The following is a 27,489-nucleotide window of genomic DNA, read 5'->3' on the forward strand; positions in this document are numbered from 1 at the left end:
CAAAAAAGAATACAACAATTCACCGAGGTCAAGAGTCCAAGTTTTGCAATAGACTCAACCCTGAGCCTGGCAGAGCAGTTTCGCCTCCCGAGCTCTGGATGGCAGTAGTTGCGAACGAATGTGAACCGCAGCTCCCGGCTCCCTTCTCACCCCAGCATCGGATGAGACATACATGCGGAGACAGTGGTTATTCCCTGCCAAAGGGAACCTTTCCTTCGGCTTTACCACCAACCTGTTGTCCAATGATACGTTATGCTTGGGCAGAGCAATGATTTCAATGTTCAAAAACCAAATACCCCTCACACAGACCTGTTTGTGTACCCATCCCTCTACACCCACACCCTCGTGCAGACCAGACAAGTTTCTTGCACTGAACATGAGATTCATGCAGTAGACATTTTCCTGAATGTCCAAGACTGTGCGTCTCGTGTTTGCAACATAGCACCCTCTTTTCTGCAGCCTTTTGTGCAGTAGTTGTTCGGCACTGCACAGCCTGATCTGCAGACTTGTGCTTGTGAACAGGCACAAGGACCAGCATCCCACTGCCCTGCAGATGGGCTGACCTGTATGGAGCAGCATCCCGCTGCCCTGGAGATAGGTGCAGGCCCACCTGTGAGCTGTACAGCTGGAGGGGCTCCTGCTGGGCATCTGCCTGGGCCAGCCTGTGAGGGCCTGGCCACCACTGCACCATAACCTGCACAGATGTTGTCACTTCTCAAGAAAAAAAGAAGAAAAAAACACAACATATTTGAAGATTTTTCCCAGGCAAGAAAACACACAGGCACAGCTCTATATGAAATAAAAAACCTGATGGATTAAACCATAGCATATACCTGTACAGAATCCGAAGGCTATCCTCAGTAGCAAGTCAGTACCAAGCTTGTGTTCTCAGATGCCCTAAAACACACAGCAGTCAAAACTGTAAAGTATAATCTCTGCTTGAGGACTCAATGCATGCTGCAGGGTGGGTTGCTGTGGAATGCACTAAGTGGATTCTCACCCTATTCCGATTCATCTGGTTGGGCCAAATGAGATTTTTAATGATAATGGTACTGAATAAGCAGCTCTGAAGGGAGTAAATAATGCAGAATAGATAGATTTGTGATCAGTGTAGCTAATGGTTATTCAAAATAAACACAAAAATCCAGAAAACTGGGTTCATCTGAGTCAATTGTCCCTAAGACTACCAAATCTGTTTCCCTGGTGCAAAACCTACTGAGAAATTCAACAATCGAAACTCTCTGGTAGGCTGTACAACCTAAGGGGACTATTGCATAAAGGAGAGCAGGATTTACAAGAAAGTGTCCGAGAGGGAAACACTGTGATTGATTAGGAGACTATTACAATGATACAGGATTATTATAAGATGTTTAGGGAAAAGGCCAAAGACAAGGAAGGGAGGCACAAAGGCAGATCAGGGAAGAGCTAAAAAGATTGAGGTGTGTTGGAGCAAGGATATAAAAAAAGGCCATCTGCATGTAAGTAGGCTGCTGGTCAGTATGTTTGTGTGACTGAGCCCCATGGCTAATTGCCACTGTCTGTCCTATCCTCTTTTTAAATTCCGTTTTTAACTACCTTCCGTGTGATTGTGTTCTCTATTCTATGCCTGTGCATCTGATCTGGTAATGAACTCCAAACCAGACCAGCTGGTGAGTCAAATGAGCAGTCTGGGAGACAGGTATTGGGTGACCCTTGAAGGGCTTTTATCCTGAGCATGCATTCTTACGAGCTGGATGGGACTATGCCTGCATGTGTGTTGTGGGTGTCTGTAAAGACCCAGGCTGAGAACAGATACAAGCATGTCCAAGGCACCTAACACTCCCCATTCATAGGATAATGATGCCAAGACATATTTTTTGTGAATCTCTCCACTATTTTCCTGAAGCATATTTGTTCTACAACTAAGCATATTGACTCATTAGAGCATACTAGACTACCAAGAGCCACAGGGTTAAGCCTCTGTAGTTTGTCATGTTAAAAACCTGAATTCAAAAGGTCAGAAGCAGCCCCTGAAGAGATGAATGATTGTTGAAATCAGCAGAGTTTCATACAGACTTCAGGAAGCTCTGAATTGGGTCCAAGCACATCACGGTAAGATTACTTAAAATTTTTATGCAACCTCCGAGTGTTACTATGAGAACTACCACCATCCTGTGTGCCATTTCATGATCTGAGGAAGTTATTGACAACAGAGATGGTTGTTATGGGGACAGCTGTCTGTCAAAGAAAAGAGAGTACATGACAAAGACAACATCTGATTATGATCGATTTGTTCTTATACAGAAAAGGAGGTGTTTTCACATGCAGCCCTGAAAACACATAGGTTTATTTAGGCTTTAAAAGTTATTGCCCCAGAACCAGAAGCTCAGGAACAAGCAACTGAATCTGGGGGCAGACCAAGACTACAGCAGGTATAACATAAAATTTTTTGGATTCAATACAAACAGGTCAGCAAAAGCGTATTATTTTAGACTTAATTATGATCAATGGGCCACTGTTGGTCTCAGACTTTTTAAAACAAAGGCTCCTTTTTCCTCCCTGCAGGACTCCAAAAAGGAAAAAAAATCTAAGCTAAGGAAAGTAAAACAAAGCGGAGACATAAGAATAGAAAGGGAACAGACCGGTATTGTACTTCATTTGTTCTCAATGATCCAAAACATGAATGTTTCAGTTCGGTGTAGAATCTCCTTGTGCAATCACATTCTGCTCTTGAATTCACGTTCCACTGCTTCCTTGAATTTGTTTTCTTAATGTTTTTTTTTGTAGATTCTTCAGAGCAGTACAGGGATAAGAGAACAATAAGTGATTTTTCCAAGAACAAACAGCAGCACAGTTACTATGAAATACAGCTCTTCTGCAGTTCAGTACCGTAACTACCCACACCCTCTCCTCGTTTTTCCAAGTGCTGTGTTTTCCTCTATGCTTTCATTTAAAGCATTTTCTAAAACCTAAAGAAATTCTGTAGAATAACTATCAACTGCTGCTAACAGGGGGTAGCAACCAGGTACTGACAATTGTGAAGGCCTAACACTAACACTGTTTAATTGCAGTGGAGTTGATCTAAATTGGGAGGGGTTCGTCTGGCCTTTGATGAAAGCTGTCTGCCTCTTAACCCTGTGATTGACATAGTAGGTGTGATTGACATAGTATTTAAATCTACAGGAGCACCTGTCTGCAACAGCACATCTCTCCAGTGCCATTAAAACAGTATTCACAGCAGTGGAAAAAAATATGTATTTTAATTTTTAACATACATCTCCACTGACACTTGACATTTAGCTTTCTTTGCATTTTAGGATGATGGGGAGTGAGGTAGGAACATGAAAATGACATTGATTCTTTATAAAACATGAATTCCAATTCCCTTTGTTTCTTCTTAGATATTAACATAAAAGCAGATCCTTCCATCTGAGGCTCAGAGAAGAACCATGGTAACCATCCAGAGCCACACTGATTTCAGTGGGCTCTTATGTCTGTCATCACAGCATAAATCAGAGCCATAATATGGGATTTCCAAAGGTCAAATATTATGGCCTCTGTAGGTATATATTGAGAATACAAGCATAAAAGATGCCCTAAAATTCAAAAGGAGGGAGTGGAAGCATCCTAATACAGAAACACACTAATCACGTTATCCTTTCCTACAGGGAAAAAAAACACTTAAAATATAGATCAAAAGTCAACCAAACTTAACAAACTTCTTCATATAGCTATTTACAGAAAAGACTAGAAGCTTTCAAATATGCCATAGCACAAACCTGCTGGAGCTTGCATCCTTCTGTGGCCCTGCTGGACCTTCGGTAGCATCCCACAAGCAGCAGCAGGTACTTGCCAAAGAGAGCCATTGCCATAACTCTTGGGTCACAGTAGAACACTGAAGTACAGGTAATAGAAAACCCATTTCGGGTTTTGGTTTGGTTTTTGGCATGATTGCCAATAGCTGGTTGGTTGGATATAGAGAGAAGATATCAGCTTCATTATGACACAGAAATTATCTTTGCAGAGCAACTTTCTAGTAATCACTAAATTATCAGTGAAGTACTTTACTTTTCTTGCATTGCTCTTTCCCTTTAAAATAAAAGCCACCATTAACTAGAATACTGTTACTCTGACTGAAGACAAGAAAGCCAAACGAGAGGTTGTGAAAAAGCACCTTCTAGGGAAAAAATACAGCTCAAGTGGCTGAAGACTTCACAAGTGTGAAGTTTCACCTCAACATTAAGAACTTCTTTATTTTGAGGGTGGCAGAGGGATAGAACAGGCTGCCCAGGGAGGTCATGGAGTCTCCCTCTCTGGAGACATTCCAAACCCACGTGGACACATTCCTGTATAACCTGCTCGCTTTAAAAGTTTTTCCAGGCTCTGATTCCCACGCTAGGCAGGCAGGGGGTTGGACTAGATGATCTCCAGAGGTCCCTTTCAACCCTAATGATTCTGTGGTTCTAAGACCAAAGATCTTGGTCTCTAGTCCTCTTATGGCTATGGTTTGTAGAGACAAGTCCTTGGGCTTGCTACAGAAAGAAAAAGAGAAGTCTGAAGAGGAGCACCCCAGATGGGAAGGGACCTACTCCAGGCAATACACCATGAGGGGGGTTCTTCAGAAACAGAAAACTCATCCCTGCCACAGAAGCAGAAGAAAACATACAGCAGGCTGCTGTGTACACTCTGACATTTTTTCTCTGTACAGTTAGCGGGACATGGTAAAGGGAAATGGGTAGAAGAGGGCATGCCTCTTTTTCTTTCATGCTGCAGTAAGCTTGGATATGGGTTTCCTACAGGATCTGGTCACAGAGGTACGAGGCTGCCCATGCTCCTGTGCCTTCTGCCTCAAAACTGCCGTGAAGTCACACAGAGTTTGAAAATAAGTTTAAAAAGAGAGGAGGAAAAAAAAAAAGGTTGAGGGTATATATATTTGCACTTGGAGGCCACTTTTCTGAGCCTTTGCTCTTGAGCTTTATTTTTACACTTTTCAGTGTGATTGAGTAATATTTTTCTCATTTTTAATTTATTGTTTTTATTGTTACTTATAGCTCAGGTTTCCAGGCTCTCTAGAATCAAACTGCAGAGGTGTACAGCAAACCCTGTTACAAGACTTGTGACAGAATCACCAGAATGTCAACATATGATTTGACGTAACATTTCACATTTTTTTTTCTGTGTTTCCAAAGTAGTTCATTCCAGGAAAAATTTCTACGTGGCCCAATATATCCTGCCATGAGAGTGCTCAGTATTTTGTTCCTTAAGTTGTGCTATGTTGGTGAGTATTACTGAAGAAGCTAGTCTGCAGAAGAAATTTTCCCAATGTGCAGGAAGGGAAAATTGCCATGTGTTTTTGTTGGGTTTATGATACAATGTGTACATCATGGAACACAGTCAAACTTTCATGTAACAGTTTGTTTCCAGGTTACTGACATTTTATAGGGGAATCACTGCATAGTTTTATGAAAACAAGGAACATATGCAAAACCCTTTAAAATGTGTAAGAGAAGAAAACAGATACAGCTTCTTTCTCACACTGCATGCATGCTACTTCCCATGCACTTCAAGGATGATAGAAATTTCAGCAAACTCTTTACTGTTCAAGGCTCATAAAACCTACATATGCTGCATATGTTTCTGAATCAAGTTTTTGCATGTAGTGTGATCTGAAAATTTAATGCTGAAAATAATTATTCTCTGTGCTTTCCACTTGTTGTGCTTTGACTTAATCTGCAATGAGGAGCCTCCAAACTCCAAATCCTTCTGATTTCTGTGAAACATCTGATGATTACACACTCTGTTAGCTCAAGAATTGTGCTGGTAAACTCACTTTGGAGCCTTGGTCTGGAGACCACGTAAGCTTAGTAACTGCAAAAGGTGGGTGCTGTGCCACCCCCCACACCCTCCCACATGTGTCAGCCATCAGGGCAGCAGCTCCAGGGTATCAGGGAGATTCGTGCCTTGACAGTGATGCCCCCAGCTCTGCCCTGGGAAAGAAACTTCACTCTGTGGTCTGAAAAATGACTTGTGCCCTGGTAACTCTGCCTGCTCCGCTCCACAGAGCAGCTCTGCCTGCCTGGGGACAGCTTCTTCCGCTGAGGCCAAAGCAGCTCATCCAGAAAATGACAGAAAGCATCTGCCCACTATCAGCTTTTCCTTCCTCCTCCTCTTGTATTGCACTTGTTATGCTGGGTCTCAAGTCCTGGCACAAATGTAGAGATGCTCAATGCAGCCTGAGCATATTCATCAGTGTGAGTATTGCAGTATCTGTCAACATTTCCTCCACAATACTTGAGAGCACTTTGAAAACAGTGCTGGCTGCCTCTCAAAAATCCTAGTGAAACATGGCTTTCACTCAGCTCTGTGCTCCAAGGTCATATACTTCTTGGGCACGTGATTCCAGCAAGCCTCATCATCTGTGGTCCCAATCCAGAAGCACTTTAAGTGCAGATAACCTCATCTAAGCACAACTATAGATCTTAATATGGATGCACAACATGTGTTTTCTGCACAGGTTCACAACCCTCCCTTTTTGAGGGCTTTTCAAAATCTATTCTTTCATCCGGTTTAGGTGCAGCCACACAAACAGCTGAATCAGCTCTCCTGAAAGGAACTTCTGAGAAAGGGCAGGAGTGAGTATTGTGGTGACGGGGGATTCAAAGGCAGGTTTTTTTCACCTTTTTTTGCTACCAAGGGACATGTAACCTCAACTTCTACAAGGTTATTAGATTCACCCCCTTCACCACTGAGATTCCCCTGCACAAATCCCAAAAGTATTTTAGGTAGCTCTGGGAGTGAGTCACGAAGACTTGTATTTTAACCTTCTAAGTGATGTATGTTATGCAATCTGGGACAGAAAGGGCAAATCACGATTCAAACAAAAAGGAAATGCATACATTCCCCCCTCCTGTCAACAATTTCCACCCAGCCCAGTCACCTCAAGCTATGGGTACTGGTGAACTGAGTTTATTCTGGGCTCTGACTCAGATCTGCCCTGTGGCTGAGATACACCTCTCCCTTTTTCCTCGTCCCTTCCCAGTTATGACTACAGCAACTACAGGCAAACTAACAGAAAGCTACAGAGTGAGAGATATCTGCTTATGTATTTTTCATGAGAGGCAATAGTAAATGCAAACATATACATCTAGCATAATGTTAGGCCCAGAGACCCAGGCCACCAGGACTAGCATTCCACAAAGCTTGCCTTGCCCCCTGCCACATTCCTGCATGCAAAATACCAGGCTTTGGAAAAGGATATACTGGAGGCAAAGCCTCACACTGGCACCAAGCACTCTGGTTGCCCAGCTCTCACACACATACAAAGGCCAGTTCCAGCTAGGTGTGGGTCAGAGACCACGTGTAAGTTGGCTGCCCTGGGAACAGACATGGGCTAGACTGGCTCCAGCTTTAGCCTCGTATGATGTACAAGAAATTTTTCCTGCGTTGCTCTTGTTCAGTGGAATTCACGTGCGGAGCCAAAGATTGCTCCACAACCACCTCAGAAAACTGTGATTCATCAGATGGCATTTGAAAGGGGCCATCCCACTGCCTGTCCCCTAAAAAACCCCCAGCTATGCCAGCAAAACTCTCTGGTGGCAGTGCTTGTACAGGTGGAATCCCACTCAGGTGGGTGTTCCTAGCAGACACTTGTACACTTACATTGTCTCTTCAGTGTATTACTACAAACACTTTTAATTTAGTCATCTAGAACAGGATTTCAGTACTACAGAAAAAAACTGGTTTCCATGTTATTTCTGGAAGCTTATATAATTTTTCCACTTTCTCCTTTCCTCTGGGCACCACCTCCCCTTTGCATAATTTCATTAAGATATATAAACTGTCCAAGATATATATCAGGGGAAGGAGAGTAAAAGCAGCAGTCACAGAAAAAACACCGAAATACCACTTTCCATCCAAGTTACACAAAAAAATTGCAAAATCCCTTGGCACCAAAAGCATAGGGAATCAGAGCCACCTACCAGCAACTGAAGGTGGGGTTCCTGTGTGTGCAGTCAGGGCTGTGCCAGCAACATTAGGAAAGGTATTTTTACAAACATTTGAAGTAGAGAGTCTCAAGACCTCTTGCTGACATCCATGACACTGTTGGTCAGATCAGCCAACTTAAAGGCAGCACTGCAACACCACCCTCCACTGTGATCATACCCTGCCTTTGCATATATGTTTAACTCAAGTGAAAAGGTCAGAGACCTCCATGTATTTTTTTTAAATACAGAAACCAAATTAACTTGCTGTTAAATGTGGGACAGGGTCACCTAAGACATCAACTGTAGGATGTGGAGTTTTGAATCAAAGCTTCACATCTTCTTCACCTGAGGATCTGAGTCAGGATAAGGAAAGAGAAAATTAAAGTTGTTTATGAAGCCCTATAGCCCTGTAAGGCCCAATTCCTTCAGCAAATTAAAGAAATTTGTAAGCTGACCACAACAACCAAAGTAATGTCCCATCTGCCCAGGATCCATCCAGCCTCATGAGGGCTGTGCCAGAGCACCCATGTCTCCATGAACCTTCACCAGTTCCTTCCTGGAAGAAGACACAAAAGCTGTTCATTTAAAGCCACTTCCCAAATGCTCTAAGTCACAAGGAAAGCAAAGCTATATATCAGCAAGCATGGATATGGCGTTGTCAATTCTAACCCTTGGATTAAATCAATACTCTCACCATTCATGGGAAATGAAAATGAATTGATGGTGTTGGATCTTTTCCCAGCAGGCTGGTGTCCGCTGCTCAGTGCCACTGGAATGAATATCACCGTCTGGCTCTCCTCTTGAGGCTTCAGCAAAATACACAGAGCAGACAAAAGGAGTGACCTGCTTCCTCAGCCATATGTCTGCTCCCTGCCCAATTCTGGATCCAGGCGCCAGGGCAGGGCTGACCAGCACTCACTGCTATTTCCTTGGCTGAACCAGATCAGCAAATACAGAGACAACATAAAGCTTGGAAACTTTTTTTCAGCCAGGAGCATGTTTCTTTGTCTGTAACTCATGTCTTTGTAAACATTTATCCCCGAATGGCATCTGAAGATCCTTATTTGGTGTATGTATTTTCTTTTGGCATGCCTGGGACAGTGAAAATCAATAAAGGCAGTTTCACTTGCAGGAGTTTGAAGCCATGGTGTTTGCCCAATAAACATCTCACACACACAGTCCTTCATTGCTAAAGAGAACTGCAATGAAGTAAAAATATTGCAGGCACTTCTCCTGATCTTAGAGCTTGTAAAAGGATATTCTCACACAAGCTGAAGGGCTGGATTGTGCAACTTTTGCAGTACTGAGCGCTTACCTGAGCACAACCAGCTCATTGAAAAGGTCTGGCACAGAATTGTTCCCCACAAGTTTGTGGTTTCAATAAAACAGCAAATTAGTTAATGAAGGATAGCAGCATCTCCAAAATGGCCCTGAATTTTAGAGGGTGCTTTTTTTTCTGATGAAGTTAGCATAAAGGCACAGTAAAATCTTTTCAGGAAGAAAATGGTCTCCACATACTGATAGGGTGCTGCAGTAGAATCCTTCAGATGAATGGAGGTTTTGCACTAGATTTTATTAGGGAGGAAAGATTTACGCAGAATTTTTCCTGTTCCAAACTGGCAGCAAAAAAGAAGGAAGTGTTTACCTGAGTGATTAATTTCAGCAGCTCCAGGACAGTGTGTAGTTTCTTCCAGGGAAATAATTTGGATTCAGAAATGTATAAAAGACCACTCCAAATGGAGTGAGCAGTTTTCAAAAGAAGCATCTGGAAAAAACAAGTTTTTAATCATTTTGGATGTGAAGCCAAAAGAATTCAGAACAAACATTTTGGTAACAGAAAAACATTCTTTAAGGGGGATTAGGGCAGGAGCAGTTCATCTATACCCCAGCTAGTGATCAAGCTCTGAGCAACAACCAGGTTTTTTAGAGGATTGTTTCACTGGAGTTCATTTAACCATACTCTTTTTAACAACAGAGCTTCAGGAGGTGAGCGGTGAAGAGGCAGAACAGCCCTGTGAACAGTCAGCACATTGAACTGCAGGATTTCTTTGCTTTTTGTGATGCGTTAGGACCCGTTCCAAACTCCTCATAATCATTGCATTAATCTCCCAAGCTGTGCCTCACTTCGACTCTGCAATACTAGGAGCAGGAAATTTCCACCACCTCGGCCTTTGACAGCCACTTAGTGACTGTTTTTGTGTGAGACCTCATAGAGGGAAACAAACCTGCATTTCCAAATGTGGTGACTGCTCCAGGAGACAGCAAGGGTCTTGCTCTATGTACTCAGTCTGAAAAAAAGCTTTGCATTTATAAGTCAGCTCCAAAGAGCTCCAAAACGCTTGGCTTGCCCTGCCCCAAAATCAGCACATCCCCCAGCAACTCCTAGCATGCAGAGGAAGTGGAAGAGCCCCATCAGGGTCCTCTTTTTGACAGTGCTTTGGAGAGACACAAAATCAGCAAAAGCCAAGCACCAGTCATCCATCCCTTCCTCTCCTCCATGTGTCAGACCAGAGGTACATGCCTGTCTTTAGCACAAATCAGTGAGGATGGTGGTATCTGGCAGTCCCCTCTCCCCCTGTGTGAGCAGGAGTGGGACTCAAGTATCCTCTGCCAGCAGTGCCTGAAGCCCCATCTTTGTCTTCTGCACAAGGGCTGTACAAGGAGCCACAAGGTTGTACAAGCTCAGACCACTCAGGAACTAGCAAATGATGGGGCATCCTGCACATGGCAGGAAGGAGAGGGGTCGCTGCCAGTGAGAAGCCCCTAAAGAGGGCAAAGATGAGTGGCTGGGGCACATACCATGATTTGGGTCTGTTTGTGTGATACAATCAAATATCTATCAAAGGCTGTAGCTTACACCAAGGAGTAATGCCTTTCCCCTTTGAGCAGATAGTGCCTCTGTGCCCAGACAACAATGCAGGTCTGCCTGGAAAAACGAAGTGGGCATGTGCTCTGAAGGATGGATAAAAACAAGGCAGAGAAGGACAGAGAATCTGGTTTTTCTGTCACAGAAAGTTATCCCAAGCAGTCTGTAATAAAGATGCCATGATGGAGGAAGTGAAGCCATGCCCAAGGCTAGCAGCCATGCTGTGTGCTCTGGGCCGTCAGCAGGTGCTGTGGTTGCGGTGCCTCCGGAGGGGAGGAGGGAGGCTTGCACAGCACATAGCGGCCGTTTGCTCTCCACCAGGGCATTTTGTGGGAGAACATTCCTTCTTCACGGCAGCCAAAGGAGGTGCTGCAGATCATAGGAAAATCAGGACAAAAGCCAGGGCCATACCACAGGAGAGGTAGTTTCCTTGTATTTGCCAATTCTCCCTGAACTTCTCTCCCATGAACTTCCTTTGCATCCTCTTCAGATTATGAAAACTAACAGCATCCCCAATATCCTGTAGCAAGGAGTTTCACAGCTGCAAACTTCCTAAACTGCATCACACCAAAATACTTTTGGACTGAAACGAGTGTTTAGAGTTGTTTTTCTCCTGCAAAATTGTCCTTCACAGCTACTGACAGGAACAGAGCCAGCCCTGCAGGCAGTGACTTCTTTACCCCAAGTCCTTGTAAACCTGCCCACCCCACTGCACATCCCAGCATGGGGAACCCCTCCTGGGCACCCAGCCTGCTCCACCTTCATACACTGAGGAGCAGCAGCTCACACTGAGACCCATTAGCTGTTAAGTACTGGAAATGCTGTGGCCAGCAGGATAACAACTGGAGAATCAGCATCTACACACCTTTTTCCACATCACATAGAACTGGTATAGTTTTATAATATCCAGTGCCTAGTCCAGTTTGCATCTGTCTATTCATCCTTTAAGCTTCTTTAAACTCCAGTCTTGCACAGAGCTAATCACCCCACCAAGACTGTGCTAATAATAACAGCAGCCGTTCAGTCTGTCAGGAGCATTGATTGCCACATAACAAAACCACAGTGATACTAGATCTCTAAGGTCTCCTCCATGCCAGCCCTTTCTCAGTCTGGTGAGGAGAGAGCAGCAGAACGTAAAGCTAAAATGCTCATTTTCAGACCCTCTGTGTCCCATCCAGGCTGTTCACCAGTGTTTCACAACCCATGCTGTCTGCTGCTGAGCTCCTCTGGGGGACTCAACAACTAGAGGCCCCATAAAAAATGTTAAAAGCATTTAATTAAACAAATATATTCAGAGTTAAACATGTTGCTAGGAATGATCAGTGCAAGAACAAACATAAACAAAGCTCCAGAGGCACAAGGACCTTTACCTGGGACAGTAACCCTGACTGCCTTCCTCTGAAGATATGCTTACCTTGTGCAGCAGGTGTAATTCTTCTGTGGGGCAACTCCTACAGAGACACCCTGGCTAGGAACATAACTGCTGTGCTGGGATAGGGGTGGCCAAGATTCTCTTGATTTCCTGATGGGGAGGAGAAAGTCAGGTTTCAAACTATGGTGCAGCACTGCTATCTATATGATCATTTTACAGTCGTTTAATTACTTCAGAAAAATTACTTAATTAAGGCCTCTTCTGTAGAGTTCTAGTTCAAAATTGCAGCCTGTCAGCTTTACTGGTCCTAAACTGAAAGAAGAGAAGGTCCCTGTGAGAGGACATGCTAAGGCTCCTTTGTGCAGTGCCTGTGTGGACTCCTGGAGCTGACCTCTGTCTTGCAGAGATGGCACTAGATCACTGGGATTTCAGATCACCAGCACCTGGGGTAAACACCCATGCTCTGGGTGAAGGCTGAAATTTGTGGTGAGAGGGACATGTCCTCAGCCATAAACAGCTCTGAAGGTCTGAGGAATATTCCCAAGTACTCAGTGAATTATTCAACCACACTAGTGCTGACTTGCAGGGACAGCGCTTCCACACACAATTTTAAAGCCAATTTACTTAACAAGATTTTAATACAAAGATAGCTAGAAACCTATTTCATTCTCCTGGGTCAGATCATGCTGGCATTTTCTTAGGTCTCAAATACACAAACCAGTATTGACAGTGATCAATTTACAATCCAGCTGGTCTTTCCCTTTTGTTAAACACATTTCACAATTTCAATAGGTTAAAACCCGAGGCCCTGAAAGGCATTCGGTTTCCAGCTCTGTCGTGCATTACAGCCCTACAGACCTGGGTACATACTTAGAGTCTCCACTTGCCTGGCATTTTACATCCACAAGACATCCTTGCAGCAGTGCAGAAGTCCAGAATAAAACTCTCAGGATAGCTAAGAGACTGGAGGGCTTGGAGACCAATCACCAAACTTGGTAAACTGAAAAGACTGAGAAGAGAGTAACAAGAGTTACGGGGATAATAAACACACCCAAACAACACATGGTGAAAGGCTGAAGGAAGGGGTTTTACCCAAGGCAGAGAAAAAAATGAAAGGGGTGGAGAAGCAGCACTCACTGCAGAAGGCAGCTGTGACAATCATCAGGTGTTCTCTGCATCCTCTGTGAACCGGGTAAAAAACAGACAACCCAATTTACAACAAAGATAGGGAAGGCTCTTAGGACACAGAACTACAGGAGCCATGAGGATGCCTATGGAAATTACAACTTAAGGACGTTATGGAAACCCTTTCCTTGGAGGGCTGCAGGAAAAATGTGGTTTCATCAGGATGTGTGAGAGCTGAAAGTGGGCAGGACCCCACTAGCCCCAGCATTTTCAGGCAGCTGGAAGGGAACTTCAAGCCTCCCTGTGCTGGCTGATACCCACTTGGGTATCACCTGCCAGCCAGAGGAGGGAGAATCCCTTCACAAGGGGAAGCTACAGTTCTAAGATTAGACTCCAGCCCTCGACAGTGCCCAGGCTTTCCCTGCAGAGCACTGTCAGGCATGCAGCCAGAGCAGGGGTGCAGTTCCAGGGATGAGCTATCATGGATACTTGCACAGGAGCAAGAGGGGAAGGAGAGCATGTAAGCAGCAGCTGCACAGGCACCCTAAGGCCCTCTCTGAGAAGCAAAGGGGACAAAAGTAAAGAAAAAAAAAAAAAAAGAAAAGGAAAAGCCGAGTTCAAAAGGCCAAGGTTAAAACCTGAAGGTTTGAACTTGGCTCTAGCCAGAAGCACACATAACTTACACTCCAGATTTTACACTATCATCCTAAAACTTCTGAAATTTCTACCTCCCCTCAGGTCCATTTATTACCTTTTTCTCCTCTGATTCTGCATTTCCTCCTATTATCACGATCCCCACCTTTCAGACACATGACATGGCAATAGGTTTCATTCAACAGTATTACCTTTATTTTCTGGTCCAGGGCACACTCTTGTATGGCATCTCCCATAGATGAGGCCTCAGGAGGAGCGAGATAATTCTGGCTTCCTCAGCAGAGGGGAGCCTCCAGCCTCCGTGAGGTGCTGGCATAGCTGCCAGACCTTCTCCCACCCCAGCTTTGCCAGGACAGCTCCAGCAACACCCTCTGGGGTAAGCCAGCCTGCCCCAGGCCCGCAACATTGGGTCCAGAGATGATGCAGGATGGTGTCAGGGAAAAGGGTCTTAAAATCCATTTTTACAAACCATGTAAAACAGCAAAACTACCCAGAGCTGGTTAGCTGAACAGCAACATTTCGTGCATTTATTACTAATGGTCTACCCAACCCAGTCCCAACTTGAGATTTTATTGTTTATGGGCACAACATGTTCATTTTATGGGAACAGACCTGCTCTGTGCTGGGAGACTTCCTGCAAGCAACTGTGGTGTTAATTTAGAAGATGGCATTCTTCCCAAACAGTCATTATTAAACCAATAACCCTATATTACCTCCAGCATCAAGGGGCAATGTGCTGTTGGAGGCAAGACAGAACAAAGGTCCTAGCGATAGTAATTGCAGAAGGGCTTAGGGGCTGTTCTCTTCAGGGAACAGAGGGAGATGCAGCCTGGCCCAACTCCAGAGTGTGTGGTTTTAAAGATCCTCACTTAAGTTGTATTGTGTTGATGTGCAGAGTTAAAGAGCTGCCACTTCTGCACCCATGCCTGGCTGAGTTACAGGAACTATTTTCAGCATCTCTGCCAGAAACGACATCTCTCATGACTTTTATCATGGAATGGGTGTGTGTTTGTAATCAGCTTGGAAAATCTGTTTCTGAGCTTAATTCTAAAGCTTCATCTTTGCTAACAGAAACAACTGTACTCGGTAACACAGGCTACCCGCCCTTCAGAAGCATGGGGAATGATTTGCTGTCCTGGAAAATTGGTCACAGCATAAGCCCACAGGGTTTTGCAACCTCACTGTTTGATGCCTTTGGTTTAAGTGCTGAACACACTGTACAAACACAAATAGGCAGCCTGAACTGGGAAGTCTTCTACAGTGCTAAAATGCCAACCATTTGGATAACCCTGTACTCTAATCAGTAGTTCGTGCAGTAATTTTATCAATTCACAGTGGGAGGCAAGAGGTTAATGCCAAGGTCAAAAACACTACAGAATTCATGTCAATTCTTTCAGTTCTGGCAATCTTAAGGATCAACTTGAATGTTCCTGCAGCCAACTTGCTCAAGAAACATCTTATTTAAATGCCTTTGCAAAATGTCTTTGTGAACAAACCAACCATATAGGCTTTGCAAGGGCAAGGATGTCAGCCACCAGCCTAAGATGGGGCAGACCAGTCATAAATGCATTGCACAGTGGTTGCAGATAGCCTTGCCATCACTGGGGAATGCAACTGCTTACAGATACAGTGCAACCAAACTGATGGAAGCTGTTCCTCAGGGCTTTTTTCAAAGGAATCCCAAAATTTGGTCCTCCCAAGGTGCTTGGAATGCAACATATCCATATAGCAGTCTATCTCGGTCTGTACTTCTGCAAGCAAATGGGTTAATACATTTCCAATCATTTGGTTTGGCCTAAACAGAGTATCAGCAGTTTTTGTCTAGCTGTGTTTCTTCAACAGGAAGATCATTAAGTAAACAGTTTGCCTAGAGAGGCTGGAATTTCCATCACTGTCTAACCCATTCCTACATCTTGCCAAACATCTGGCAGGAATGAGTTAGGGAACCTTACTTTTCCATGAGGCAGGGTGGCAGGCTTAAACACATCTTGAGGTATCTTCTAGTCCTGCCTCTGATAGTTTGCTGTCTAAATCAAACTGTTCTGGGATCACACATTAGAAACGCATTGATAGGGCTCTGCCATGCAGCTAATGACAATGCCTAAGCCCCTTGAATCTTTCTACATGACATAATTTCTGCATGATTTGTGTATTTCACAATCATGAAGGCATTTTGCCTCCATTAAAGAATCCACAGCTTACAGACAGGAAATTGAAATTTTTTTAACATCCTTTACCCCAGGTGAGAAGGCTGTACCAAACCCAAAAATAGGTCTCAAGTCACCAGGCTTAGCCTCCCTCCTTGCTTTGGACTGAAGAGTAGTGCCCCACTCCACGATATCTTCGAGGCCAGTTGTTGCACAGACAATGATCCCATCACAGACAGCTGCCCAGATAAGCGACCCTCAGCCCACTGCCACTGTGCCCTATGGCTCTGCCAACAACACTGGGATCCCTCAGCAAATTCGAGGTTTTTGTTCTCATCTTTAGCACCCTCCTGGGTTCCCAAGCCAAAGACCCAATAGAAGCCTCGTTTTTCATGTTTACAACAAGCTGCACAAGAGTTATACTTGGGACTGTGAGGTTTCCTGCCCAACTCCCAGTCTTAAGAATCGAGAAGTCTGAAAGCCAAAACCTGTTCCTGCAAGCAATGAGAATGACAGTCAACATCACAGCTGTAGGACTTGACTTCAAGTGCAGGAATCACAGTCTAGCCCATTGCCTTCACATAACCATACACCACCAATTGCTGTGCACATCCCTGGAAATACAATATACAGAACAGCTATTTCTGTAAGATTTTTATTAAAAATACAGTCCACAAAGCAGATGCCCCATTCTCAGACATGACTGGCAGTGTCTGGGCATCCTGCTTTGCTACCAGAGGGGGCAGCTCAGGACTGCAAAGCCATTTATTTAGCAGCAGAAAGCCTTTCACAAGTGTCAGCATCCTGCCTTATACCAAGAGGCCTGATACCTGCTCAGGACAGCCACAGCTCTGTTGCATCATTGGAAGCAGCTTCCAAAAGGTCAATTTATTGGAAAACTAAAGGATCTTCAGAGAAAGGAGTTACAGTGGCAGGAGCAAACAAAATGGGCAATTTCTTACTTCCTCTTGTTTGAACAAACACGGAAGTCTTTCTTCCGGGGCCATACAGACGTTCTGAAAACTCCATTAGCCAAATTAAAACAGTGGTAGGTCATGTAGATTGTACATATGGAAAAAAAAGAGAAAAATTATGCTGAAGTACTGTATCTTAGTTAGAAACCATACCTGCAGGATTTACTAGGAGCAGTAACTCATACCTTTTCCTTCTTAGATTACAGGCACCACAGAACGAATTCAGCATAAGGTACAGAGCTTTTACTATGCAAACACACTTCTCACCCATTAAAAAAATAGATTAGAGGAAGATATAAACATCTTATTTATTAAATCAAATAGAAATGCAAAATATATTTTACATGCCTTACATGGAAAAGAGATGAACTTCCAAGACTGTAAAAGCAAGACTGTGTCAGTTGACACGCAGGAAATAGGAACATTATAAACAGTCACAGAGAGGAGGAAGGACTGGGGGGAGATGACATGGGGATTATGGGCAGTTCCTCCCAACTCTGAGAAAGATTTCCTAAAAACAATAATGGAGTTTATGCTGAGCAAGCATTAGAAGCCTGAAATTAACTTTAACATACACTTATTTTGGAGGAACTTGTCTAAAGAAGTACAGTCGGCTAATAACTAGTCAAAACAATGGTCTAAATTATGTATAACATATTCATTAAGTGGACACAGGTTTATTTTTTGAGTATACCATACTCATATGAAAGACACAGGTTTATTTTCTGAACATCAATAGGGTCAGTAGGAGAATCAGAGACACCAAAAAAAGCTTTTAAAAGCTAGATCGATACACAGCCACATTCTGCGTGACTCTTCTATTTCAGAAAAGGAAAAACGGATGATAAATAGAACTATTTTTCTAAATATTTTAATTATTTTGCCATCCTCCAACTCTTCCTCCCTCCTACACACAATTTCTTGGAAGCTGAAATTACACTCAACAACAAATACAAAGCATACACCAATAGTATAGTCCACAGTTTTTCTAAAGAGTCAATAGTCCAGCAATTTTAAAGTGATCTATGTGCAAAAAATAAACAAATTAAAGAGTTTCTTAAAAAAAAATAACCCATTGCAGCCTTAACTTCTACTTAAAAAAAAAATATATGAGGATTAGCACTAAGTTTCTCAGTGGAGGACAGATCAGTAACTGCAAGTATTCTGCCTAACCTGTGACTTGGTGTTGTAAAACTGTCAACATCCCAAGTTTACTACCTGCTGGCAAGTGGAAAACAGACCATATCCCCATGAGAAGTAGGAAAACCACTATTCATAAACTGGTCTTCTGATATACATAAACATACGGTGCAGGTATGTATTCAGAGACTGCTACCTACAGCTGAGAACAGTCCTCCCAGCATGACTAACAGTAAATTATTAACAATAAAATGTGCAAGACTCCTAAGAGCAGTATTTGAAATGTTCCTGCCTGCTCAATGCCTCTAGGCCTAAACTATCCCCTCATTAATAGTGGTGTGAGTCAGGGCAGCTCTGGTGAAGTTACAGTAGAAATCACTGTGCATGAGGATTTCTGTGAGAAGAACAGTCCCTTAAACTACAGACTAGTTCAGTCCTGACCACACTACAATAGGGAATTGTGTTTAAACCATGAGTAATCATGCAATCATCTCCCAGCATAGTACTTCTTTTCTGCACACATGGAATGTAAATGACCGAGATTTACAACTGATGATTTTGCAGATTTAATGGATTATATTTCTCTAATGGTTCTGGCAATGCAAACTCAAGTTAAAAAAACAACATTAAAAAAAAAAAAAAAAAACAAAAAAAACCAACAACAAAAATCCCACACTCACTGCTGTCTGTTTTTTTCTTTATTTGATGACTGATCTAGCACACAGTTAGGGTTTGCTAACAGTGTGTAAGTGTTCAAAGACATCAAATTACTTGGGCTGGGGTGGGAAGAAGGGTGCTCTTATGGTAAAGTCCAGGTGTGGAAGACACCACAACAGGTGATAAAAATCATGTTTGAGTAAATCAAAAATCTTATGTCTGTCATTAGTCCAGTAAATGAAACAGACACCCCAGGTCCTAATCAAGGGCTATGAAAAAAAACCAATCAACTCATAAAACACCTCGAGTTTCCCAGATGAAAACTCAGAAGAGCAAAATATGAGCACCAAAGTCACTTGGTGTTTAATGACTTTCCAAGTCACCTTGCAAAAAACAGTTCAACTCTCAAAACTATCCACAACTTGAATGCCAAGTGGCTGTATTCTCCCTTTTACCACCCACTGCTGCATGTGACAGAGGAGTTATGGAATCTGAGGGGGAGATCAGTTGCAGGAAGGTGACCAGTCTTTGCTTGAGTAAAGGAGCAACACACCAGACCACAGAAGGAATCTCACCCAACAACATGAGGCCTTGAGGATGAAGAATGACACAAACCACTGAGGTACTGGAGCATGTCCAGAGAAGGGCCATGGAGCTGCTGAAGGGTCTGGAGCACAGGTCTTATGAAGAGCAGCCGAGGGAGCTGGGGTATTCAGTCTGGAGAAAATGAGGCTTGGAAGGGATTTTATTGCTCCCTACAACTACCTGAAAGGAGGTTGGAGTGAGGTGGGGGTCAGTCTTTTCTCCCAGAAGCAACAGGTCAGGCGGACACAGGTTCAAGTTGTGCCAGGGAAGGTTTAGATTATTAGGAAAAATTTCTTCACTGAAAGAGTGGTCAAGCATTGGAACAGGCTGCCCAGAGAAGAGGTGGAATCACCAGCCCCAGAAGCATTCAAAAAAAGCACAGACGTGGGTTTTACGGACATGGTTTAGTGGTGGATTTGGCAGTGTTAGGTTAATGGTTGAACCTGATGAACTTAAAAGTCTTCGCCAACCTAAACAATTCTATAATTCTATGAAACCACATACCTTAATGCAGGGAAATGGTGGTTCCGGTGCAGTTCAAATCACAGCCAAACTGTTTTTATTTGCCAAGGATGGCTAAACACTAACAACACAATTCAGTGTGTGCTTCAAGTGCTGTTAGACACATACCATATACAACATTTAGCCTTGGTTTTCCTCCCCATAATGCACTAAAATAAAACCAGACCTTAAGGAATAACTTGCATAGTAAGAAAAGGTCATCAATTTAATCATTAACTTTAAGCAGGCAAGCAAATTTGTAAACATTCAAAAGCGGCAGCATCCAAGTTACAAACAATTTAAGGAAAAAAGAATTGAGATTATTAAGGTTCTTTATCCTCTCAAAAATTTTGGAAATGATCTTTTGAAACACTGCAAACATTGAACACTCAGTTATACCTCTTCTAATCCTGCTAGCAGTCCTGCCTTCCAACGAATTCTGCTTTCTAAAACACGTCTCACAATTGCTGTACTTTTTAGCATCTGCCATTTGGAAGTCAGTTATCAGAGCATTTCACCTCCGTCTAAATCCCATTAGCAAAGGGAATGCTTGTGTCTTGATTCAACACCTCCTTAACTTCTGAGGGCAAAGCATCAAAGAGGTGATCTTCCACTACCAGCCCACTTTTCCTGAGAAGCTGACACTGCCCCAGCGTAACTGGCAGACGGTCCAAGCAGTTTCCCTTCAGTTCCAGGTAAGTCAGCTGCAACAGCTGACTTACTTTATCTGGGATTGAGGTAATACAGTTTTGTCCCAGACTCAAAGTCCTCAATTTAACACATTTAAACAACTGTTTTGGCAAAACGTCGACTTTGTTTCCTGTGATGTGAAAATGTTGAAGATTTTGAAGCAAACCTATTTCCACTGGAATCACCGCAATTGAGTTGAAGCTTACATCTAAACACCTAAGTTTCTGTAAACTGAACACTGCGGCAGGTAAGGTTTCGAGTTTGTTATTTGAGAGATAAAGAGACTCCAAATTCTTTATGTGGGTAATGGAGGAAGGAATGCTAACTATTTTATTGTGCCACAGCTTTAAACAAGTCAGTCTTTTTAAATGCTGGAAACTGATGATTTCTTCAATTGTGCGTATGCTATTTGACTTTAAATCCAGTTCCTGTAAGTTAGAAAGACTGAAGATGGCATGGGGAATTCTCTCCAGTTCACAGTTCTGCAGTTCCAACTCCGCAACATTAGTCATTTTCTTAAGGCTATTGAGTACCACAAGCTTAGTGCCATCATTATGAATGACTAGTTTTGTCAGATGTGGTGCTACATCTGTGATATTGGGGGGAATTTTGGTCAAATTGCTCTTCACGTGGAGAATTTTAAGGTGTCTCAACTCTCTAAGAGATTCAAGCCCTATCATTTTATTGTTTTCAGAGTTCAAGTTGCCTATCAAGTACAATTCACGGAGGGTTTTGAGCAAATACACCCACGCAGGAATTTCTGCAACATCTGTGAATTTCACATGAAGGCATCTCAAGTGGTCCCGGAGGAAGCTGAAGGCCGTCTGCTCGACCTTTGCAGGGCAGTGGTACAGATGAAGCTCCTGAAGATTTGTCATCTGGGAAATTTTGGCTGTAATTTTTGCTTCAGGAATCAGCTCCAGTTTCAACACATCCAGATCCGTCAGATCAAACACTGCATCCGGGACCCCCGACAGCATGAAGAGGTGCAGCTCCTGCTTGTCCTGGGCATTGCGGGAAACATGTTGCCGAAGCTTTTCATAAGTCCATTCGTGGTTTAAACTAATGCCGCGTAGTTTGTTCTCGCTCACCTCTGACAAAAAGACACCAAATCGCTTAGAATACAGCTGGTCATACTGATCTACCATATGCAAGAGAAATGCAAAATCATTTTTGACATCAGGGATATCACTGAAGCTACTCTCTTCTCTGACCTTTTCAAAAGAATATTCTTTTAAAGGTATTCGGACCAGCCAGAAAAGCGTGTAGAGGCAGATAAAACCATACACACAAATGAGGGAAATATAGCTGATAAGCAGCTTCTTCAGCATATAAGCCATATTGTGTGTACATTCAAACTGTGTGTAGCCAATCAGATGTTCCACTTTCGGGTTGCAAATGTGTTCAAAACTAATGGTGTTGACAAAGTTTGCAGTATAGCAGAGTATAAATATGAACTTGACAGTCTTGATGACAGTCTGGCCAACATAGAGCTTATAAATCAGATCACTGTCTTCCACGTGAGCCCGGAACTTACGGACTTTCTCAAACAGTGCTTTGGCTTGTTCTCCATCTTTCTTATCTAAAATCGTGACGCTGGGAATCTCAATCATCGGCTTGTCAGCTGAAAATTTGAAGCCAGATTTGGTTATCATGGGAGTGCTAGCACTTGGGCTTCCTTCATCACTGCTAGTGGAAACATACTTGGGCAGGGACTGGGCACCAGTTAACCTCTGTTTGTTCTCCTCGGAGTCCTCACATGCTGTTTCGGACAATGCTTTTGTAGTCCAAGGGGACTCAAAACACTTCCCCAATATAGACACAAAATGCTCAATTTTTGAGCAAGTCTTGGGATACTTGAACCAAAAATTGCTACTGACTATCAAAATGATAGTATGGATGAGAACAAGATAGGGAAAATACTTTGAGTACCACGGAAGAGCCAAATGATAGCACATCTGGTTAATAAATATGTACTGCTGAAAATCCAAATTTGTTTTACGGCCTGAGGAATCTTTCTGCTCCTTCTTCAGCTCCTGACCTGATTCAGTGGATTGATACTGAGAAGAGGTAGCTCCGCTCAGAAAAATGTCAGGTCTTACAGTAGTACTTTCAAAGGAAACAGTTCTCATTGATGCTTCTTCTCCTTGACCAGTGGTTGTTTCAACAGTGGTAAAGTCAGCCTTTCCTGATGTATCAGGCTGCACTTTTGAATTTACAGTAGACTGCAAAACTGGCAAGCAGACCACCTGGTCTTTTGTCAGCTGCATGGTTCCAGCAAAAATGGCAACCATTAACATAACAACAGCAAGATAATCCATAAATACATCCCACCATGGTTTCAAGATACGGTAAGTTGGCTGGATGTCATTGAGCGATGCAACTTCTGCAAGGGTAAACATTCCTACAAGAGAACAAAGACAAAATCAGCATTGTCGACTGGTGAGATTATAGTATGTGAAAAGTAAAATGCTGTAGCTGATATGTATTAATAACAAGAAATGCAATGACAGACTATGCTGCACAAAATTCAGTTCTGTAAAAATGGCTACTTGAGTAGCATACTTGAGTTGGATGGAGCCCTGAACAACCTGATCTAGTGAGTGACATCCCTGCCCATGCCTGGAGCATTGGAACTAGATTATCTTAAGGTCCCTTCCAATCCAAACCATTCTATGATTCTATGATTGCATCAAATGGTACTGTATGCGTTTTCCTCCTCCAATTAAATTCAACCCAGCTAACCAGGAAAAAAAACCCCACAACTTTCTCTTAACATAATGGGGAAAACATTTTTTCAGATTATCATCACAGCCCAGTGATCATAGGAAGCTGGTTAGTGCAGGTAGCACAGGAGCAGACTGCAAGGCTTTCACTTTATGTTAAACATATGCACTGTGAGTCAAAGCAGCAAACTGATCATGTGAGAATCCAAACATCTTTGCAGCTTTAAACTGATTGCTTTGCTTTTTGTTTTGACAAAATATAGAGGATTCAATTTATCAGCTTTTTAAAAAAATAAGCTTCCTGTGCAAGCAGGATGTGGTAAAATCATCATTTTAACTGCTGAACTTATGACCCAAATTTGCCACTTCTAAAGAAAAATATCTAGCTTATGTACACACATGCAACAGGGAAGAAGACAGGATGTACATTATCAAAGAGTACAGCCCCCTTTGCTCGGGAGAAGAAGGGCTTAGCAGAGCACAAGGAGATCAAAGCAGGCAGTACTAAGATATATTAGATTTATTATTTTTAACTTGTAGCATACCAGTTCATACAGAGCTGCACCTTACACACCCTAAAAGACAGTGTCACAGGCAATGTACATACAACATGATAATTATTTCTAGAAACCAGACATTTCTATATGCAGAACCCAAATATCAGCCTCCGCCTATATGGCCAAAGGCATGCACGAACACCCCTCCTTCCCACACCAGTGCAAGCAGCTCCCATATCCTCGTCTGTGGGAAAGGCCAGTGGTCCTCTTTACTGGCATGGAGCTCACGATGAAAGCATCTCCTCCAACACAGAGAGGGATCCTGGCCCCAGCCTCCCACACTCTGCTCCCAGAAGCTTTTACTACTTTTGCATACCAAGCCTGGGATCTGGTGAAAGCAGTCAGATAGGAGAGGGCTTTATCTCACTGCAGCACTCATCTCCGTTGGTGCTCTTGGCGCAGTTGCCAAAACTTAGAAGTTAGGGCTCAGTTTCTCAGGGAACCAGCAGAAGGAGCTTCCAGCTCTCACTTTACTTTCCAGTGGGGAAATGAATGGCAAATACTCCTCCCTCATCAGTAATACAAGCTGTCGAGGTCTTACAGTTCTCCCAGCTCCACAAGAGCTTCCTCCCAGCAGCATGGTTCCTGAGCCTTTTCCCACACACCTCCCCAGGGCTGTAGTTGCTGTAGAAAGTGCTGAAGCACAGACCAGTAACACACCCTACAGCTATCAAAGCCTTGCAGTGCCTTACTTGGGAGTTAGCTACAAACTCCCAACTCCTTTAATGTCTCCCAGTGCTTACCTACACTGAGTCACAGCATGACTGCTTGCCCTAGAATTGTTATCTTCAACATTTAAATAACAGTGTGCAAATGAACAGCATTAGTCATTTGTGCTAGTGTGAACAGATAGATATAAAGGATCCTCCAAACTCCTAAAGCCCAGCTGTCACCTGCTCAGGACAGGAGAACCACAAAACAGCAGCAGAGGTGACTTTTTTCCCTGCATGGATTTTTTTTCCTAGGAAGCTCTTTGGAAGGGATAGTCTCAGTCTCCAGACTGTTTTTGCTGTGGTCTCACCTACACTGGCTGCCACAAGAACTTCTCACCCACTGGTTACTAGTGCAGTAGTTCAGCAGGAGAGCAAAAAGCCAAACGCATAACAAGGGCAAGTCCTGCACACACCCAGCTGCTCACACAGCTATGCCATGTCCAGGGAGAGGAGGGCAAGCAGGATGGGAAGGAGGAATGAGTTGACTGCTCTAACAAACACAGGTAGCTGCTACTGCATGTTCCTCTGGGGCTAGCCTTTCCCTCAACTTTGCACTAGCTAATTACGTGGGAAGTTACTTTGCGGTTTGGGGCACAGCCTGCAGAATTCCTTTCACAGAATAAAGGTGATTTTTTTGCTTCTGCCATGAGAACACATGGATAAAGTACTGAAACCCAAGCAGTGCAGACATAACCGCTCTAAACAAGTGAAATAATGGACAGAAATAACAAAGCACAAAGTTGTTCCAGCTAAAGACTTAGAAAGAACAATAAAAAAAGAATCTAAAGCTAAAAATCGCCTCTACCAGACCTCTGTCTTGCACAAACAAAATGCTTTCCAAAAAGGTTAGGAGACACAACAGAGCCTGTGTGATCCTCTTTGTAAGGCAGTAGGCAGCATGGTGTAACAGGAGCTTTACACCAAGAAGTACCACATTCAATGTTCTCAACATGTCTTTTCTTTCAAGTTACTGATACTCACAGAAGAGCTGCTGTTTTGGCAGAGATTAGCAATTATAAAACACAAAAACCTCCTCTGTGGCATTACTAACACTGTGTTCCATAAAAGACAGGCAGACCTTTCTCTAGCTGGCAAAAATCAATTCCAAGAGCTGAAAACAGGTTTCTGTCTTCACATGTCTAAAATGTTTAAATGCTCTAAGTCTTTAAAACCAAAATGAAAAACTATAAACCTACACACAGTATAAGACACATTCTGACAGGCTGCAAATAAATCTGATATCTTCTCTCTTAAATCCATCATTACACGTAGTGGTGTTTGATTTTATTAAACTAATAACCATATAAGTTAACTTTTATTATATTTCTGCACATGCTTAAAAATCAAACAATTAAGAGGTACTCAGAGCAACGGGTCTGTACTGTATCATAATGGGTTTGGGTTTTCTTTATTCCACAGCTGAATTTAAACTATTCAAAGCTTTCTAAACCTGCTTTTAAACCCTGATGTCAGGAATATTCCTTGGAGTAGGTAGATCGTATTTTCATCACAAATTTTCAACTCTTATTTTAGAAATGCCAGACTGGGGTTTGGGTTTCATTATAAGCTGCAATGGTAACACAGAAGTAAGGAAAAAAGAAAGAAAAAAAGGATGCAAATGCCAGTCTGTGTCTGGCAGGCAGAGCCTGCAACACCCTGCCACAGGTGGCCCCCCCCAAGACTAGCGCATGGTCTACTCCCAATCCTGATACAGAAGAACTCTGTAAGCAGGTAGCTCAAACTGAAATGTTAACATTTCTGATGTCTCACGGTGAAAACATGCATTTATTTCAGCCCTTTTCCAAATGGACCCTGAGGCTCAGCAGAACATGGGGTCTTGACAAACCAAGATCCCAAGAGACTCAAACTAGAAAACTGTGGTTCTTGAAGAGAAATATTTTTTAATTCCCAACATGGACTTTAAGGATAGCCTCCTTTTTAAAATACCATATTTAGTTTAGTTTTAATAAGCACAGATTTTAATTCAAGCCTATTGCAGCCTATGATCCTTAGGGCTGCACAGCCACACAAGGACTTTTCATTTTAACAAATAATCTTTTCCTCCCAACCCCTTTGTCTCCAGTTCTGTAACTTGGATGATGTTCTAGCATAACATTAACTTCTCCAAGCTCCATCCATTAACTTTCTACCTACTGGGTGTATGCTCTCTCCTGAACAAAAAGAAACAAAAAAAAAAATCTCTAGCCTAAATAAATGCAACTGTTCTAAGTACAGCTGTTTCTTGCTACCTTCTAAGATTTCAGGTGGAAAAACTTGAAATTCTAAAAGCAGTGTGGTAGTTTGACCTGGACCTGTAGAATTAAACCCACTTTGTTCATTTTGCAGTTATACAAGTTACAGTGGGAATGGAATGTCAAGAGGAAAAAATTAACAATGACAATAAAATTGTTACATGCTCATGTTAAATCAGCAAGGGTAGCAACTAATTTCATAAATCATTCCTAAAAATTGTAATAATTTCATTAGTTTGAAAGAAAAATTACAATAGAAAGAGCTCAGAATGTGATTAGCTTGGTGAATTTCTGACATATTTCAGGCTATAAATGCTGAAATACAAAATGGACATATTGGGGATATTTCCTAAGAAACTGTTCTAGCTTAAATACAGAAGTTAGCGGAAAAGGAAGCAGCAGACTGGTATGTCACTAATGTTTATTTACATCCTACTTCTTCCTGTACTCACAGATAACAACTGTCTGTCCTGTAAGTCACTGGCCCTCCTGTCTTAAAAGCATATTTAAAGTTAAAGCAAATTCAAAGTCAAAACAAACAAATAAAACACGAACTGCAGCATATG

General features: G+C 42.7%; 1 protein-coding gene across 8 annotated transcripts in view; it reads right to left on the minus strand.

The window, feature by feature from the left end:
* Nucleotides 1-16,978: 16,978 nt before the first annotated feature.
* The window catches only part of LRRC8D (leucine rich repeat containing 8 VRAC subunit D), a 40,817-nt gene continuing 30,306 nt past the window's right edge, over nucleotides 16,979-27,489 (minus strand). For all 8 annotated transcript variants that reach the window (XM_018072130.2, XM_018072129.2, XM_018072135.2 and 5 more), the window contains one exon: nucleotides 16,979-23,079. In XM_018072130.2, coding sequence (XP_017927619.1) covers nucleotides 20,510-23,077 — 2,568 coding nt within the window. In that variant the 5' untranslated portion in view covers nucleotides 23,078-23,079 and the 3' untranslated portion in view covers nucleotides 16,979-20,509. The remainder of the gene's footprint in view (nucleotides 23,080-27,489) is intronic.

Source organism: Manacus vitellinus, unplaced genomic scaffold (genome assembly GCF_001715985.3).
Source record: "Manacus vitellinus isolate BGI_N305 unplaced genomic scaffold, ASM171598v3 scaffold_21_pilon, whole genome shotgun sequence".
Taxonomy (NCBI): domain Eukaryota; kingdom Metazoa; phylum Chordata; class Aves; order Passeriformes; family Pipridae; genus Manacus; species Manacus vitellinus.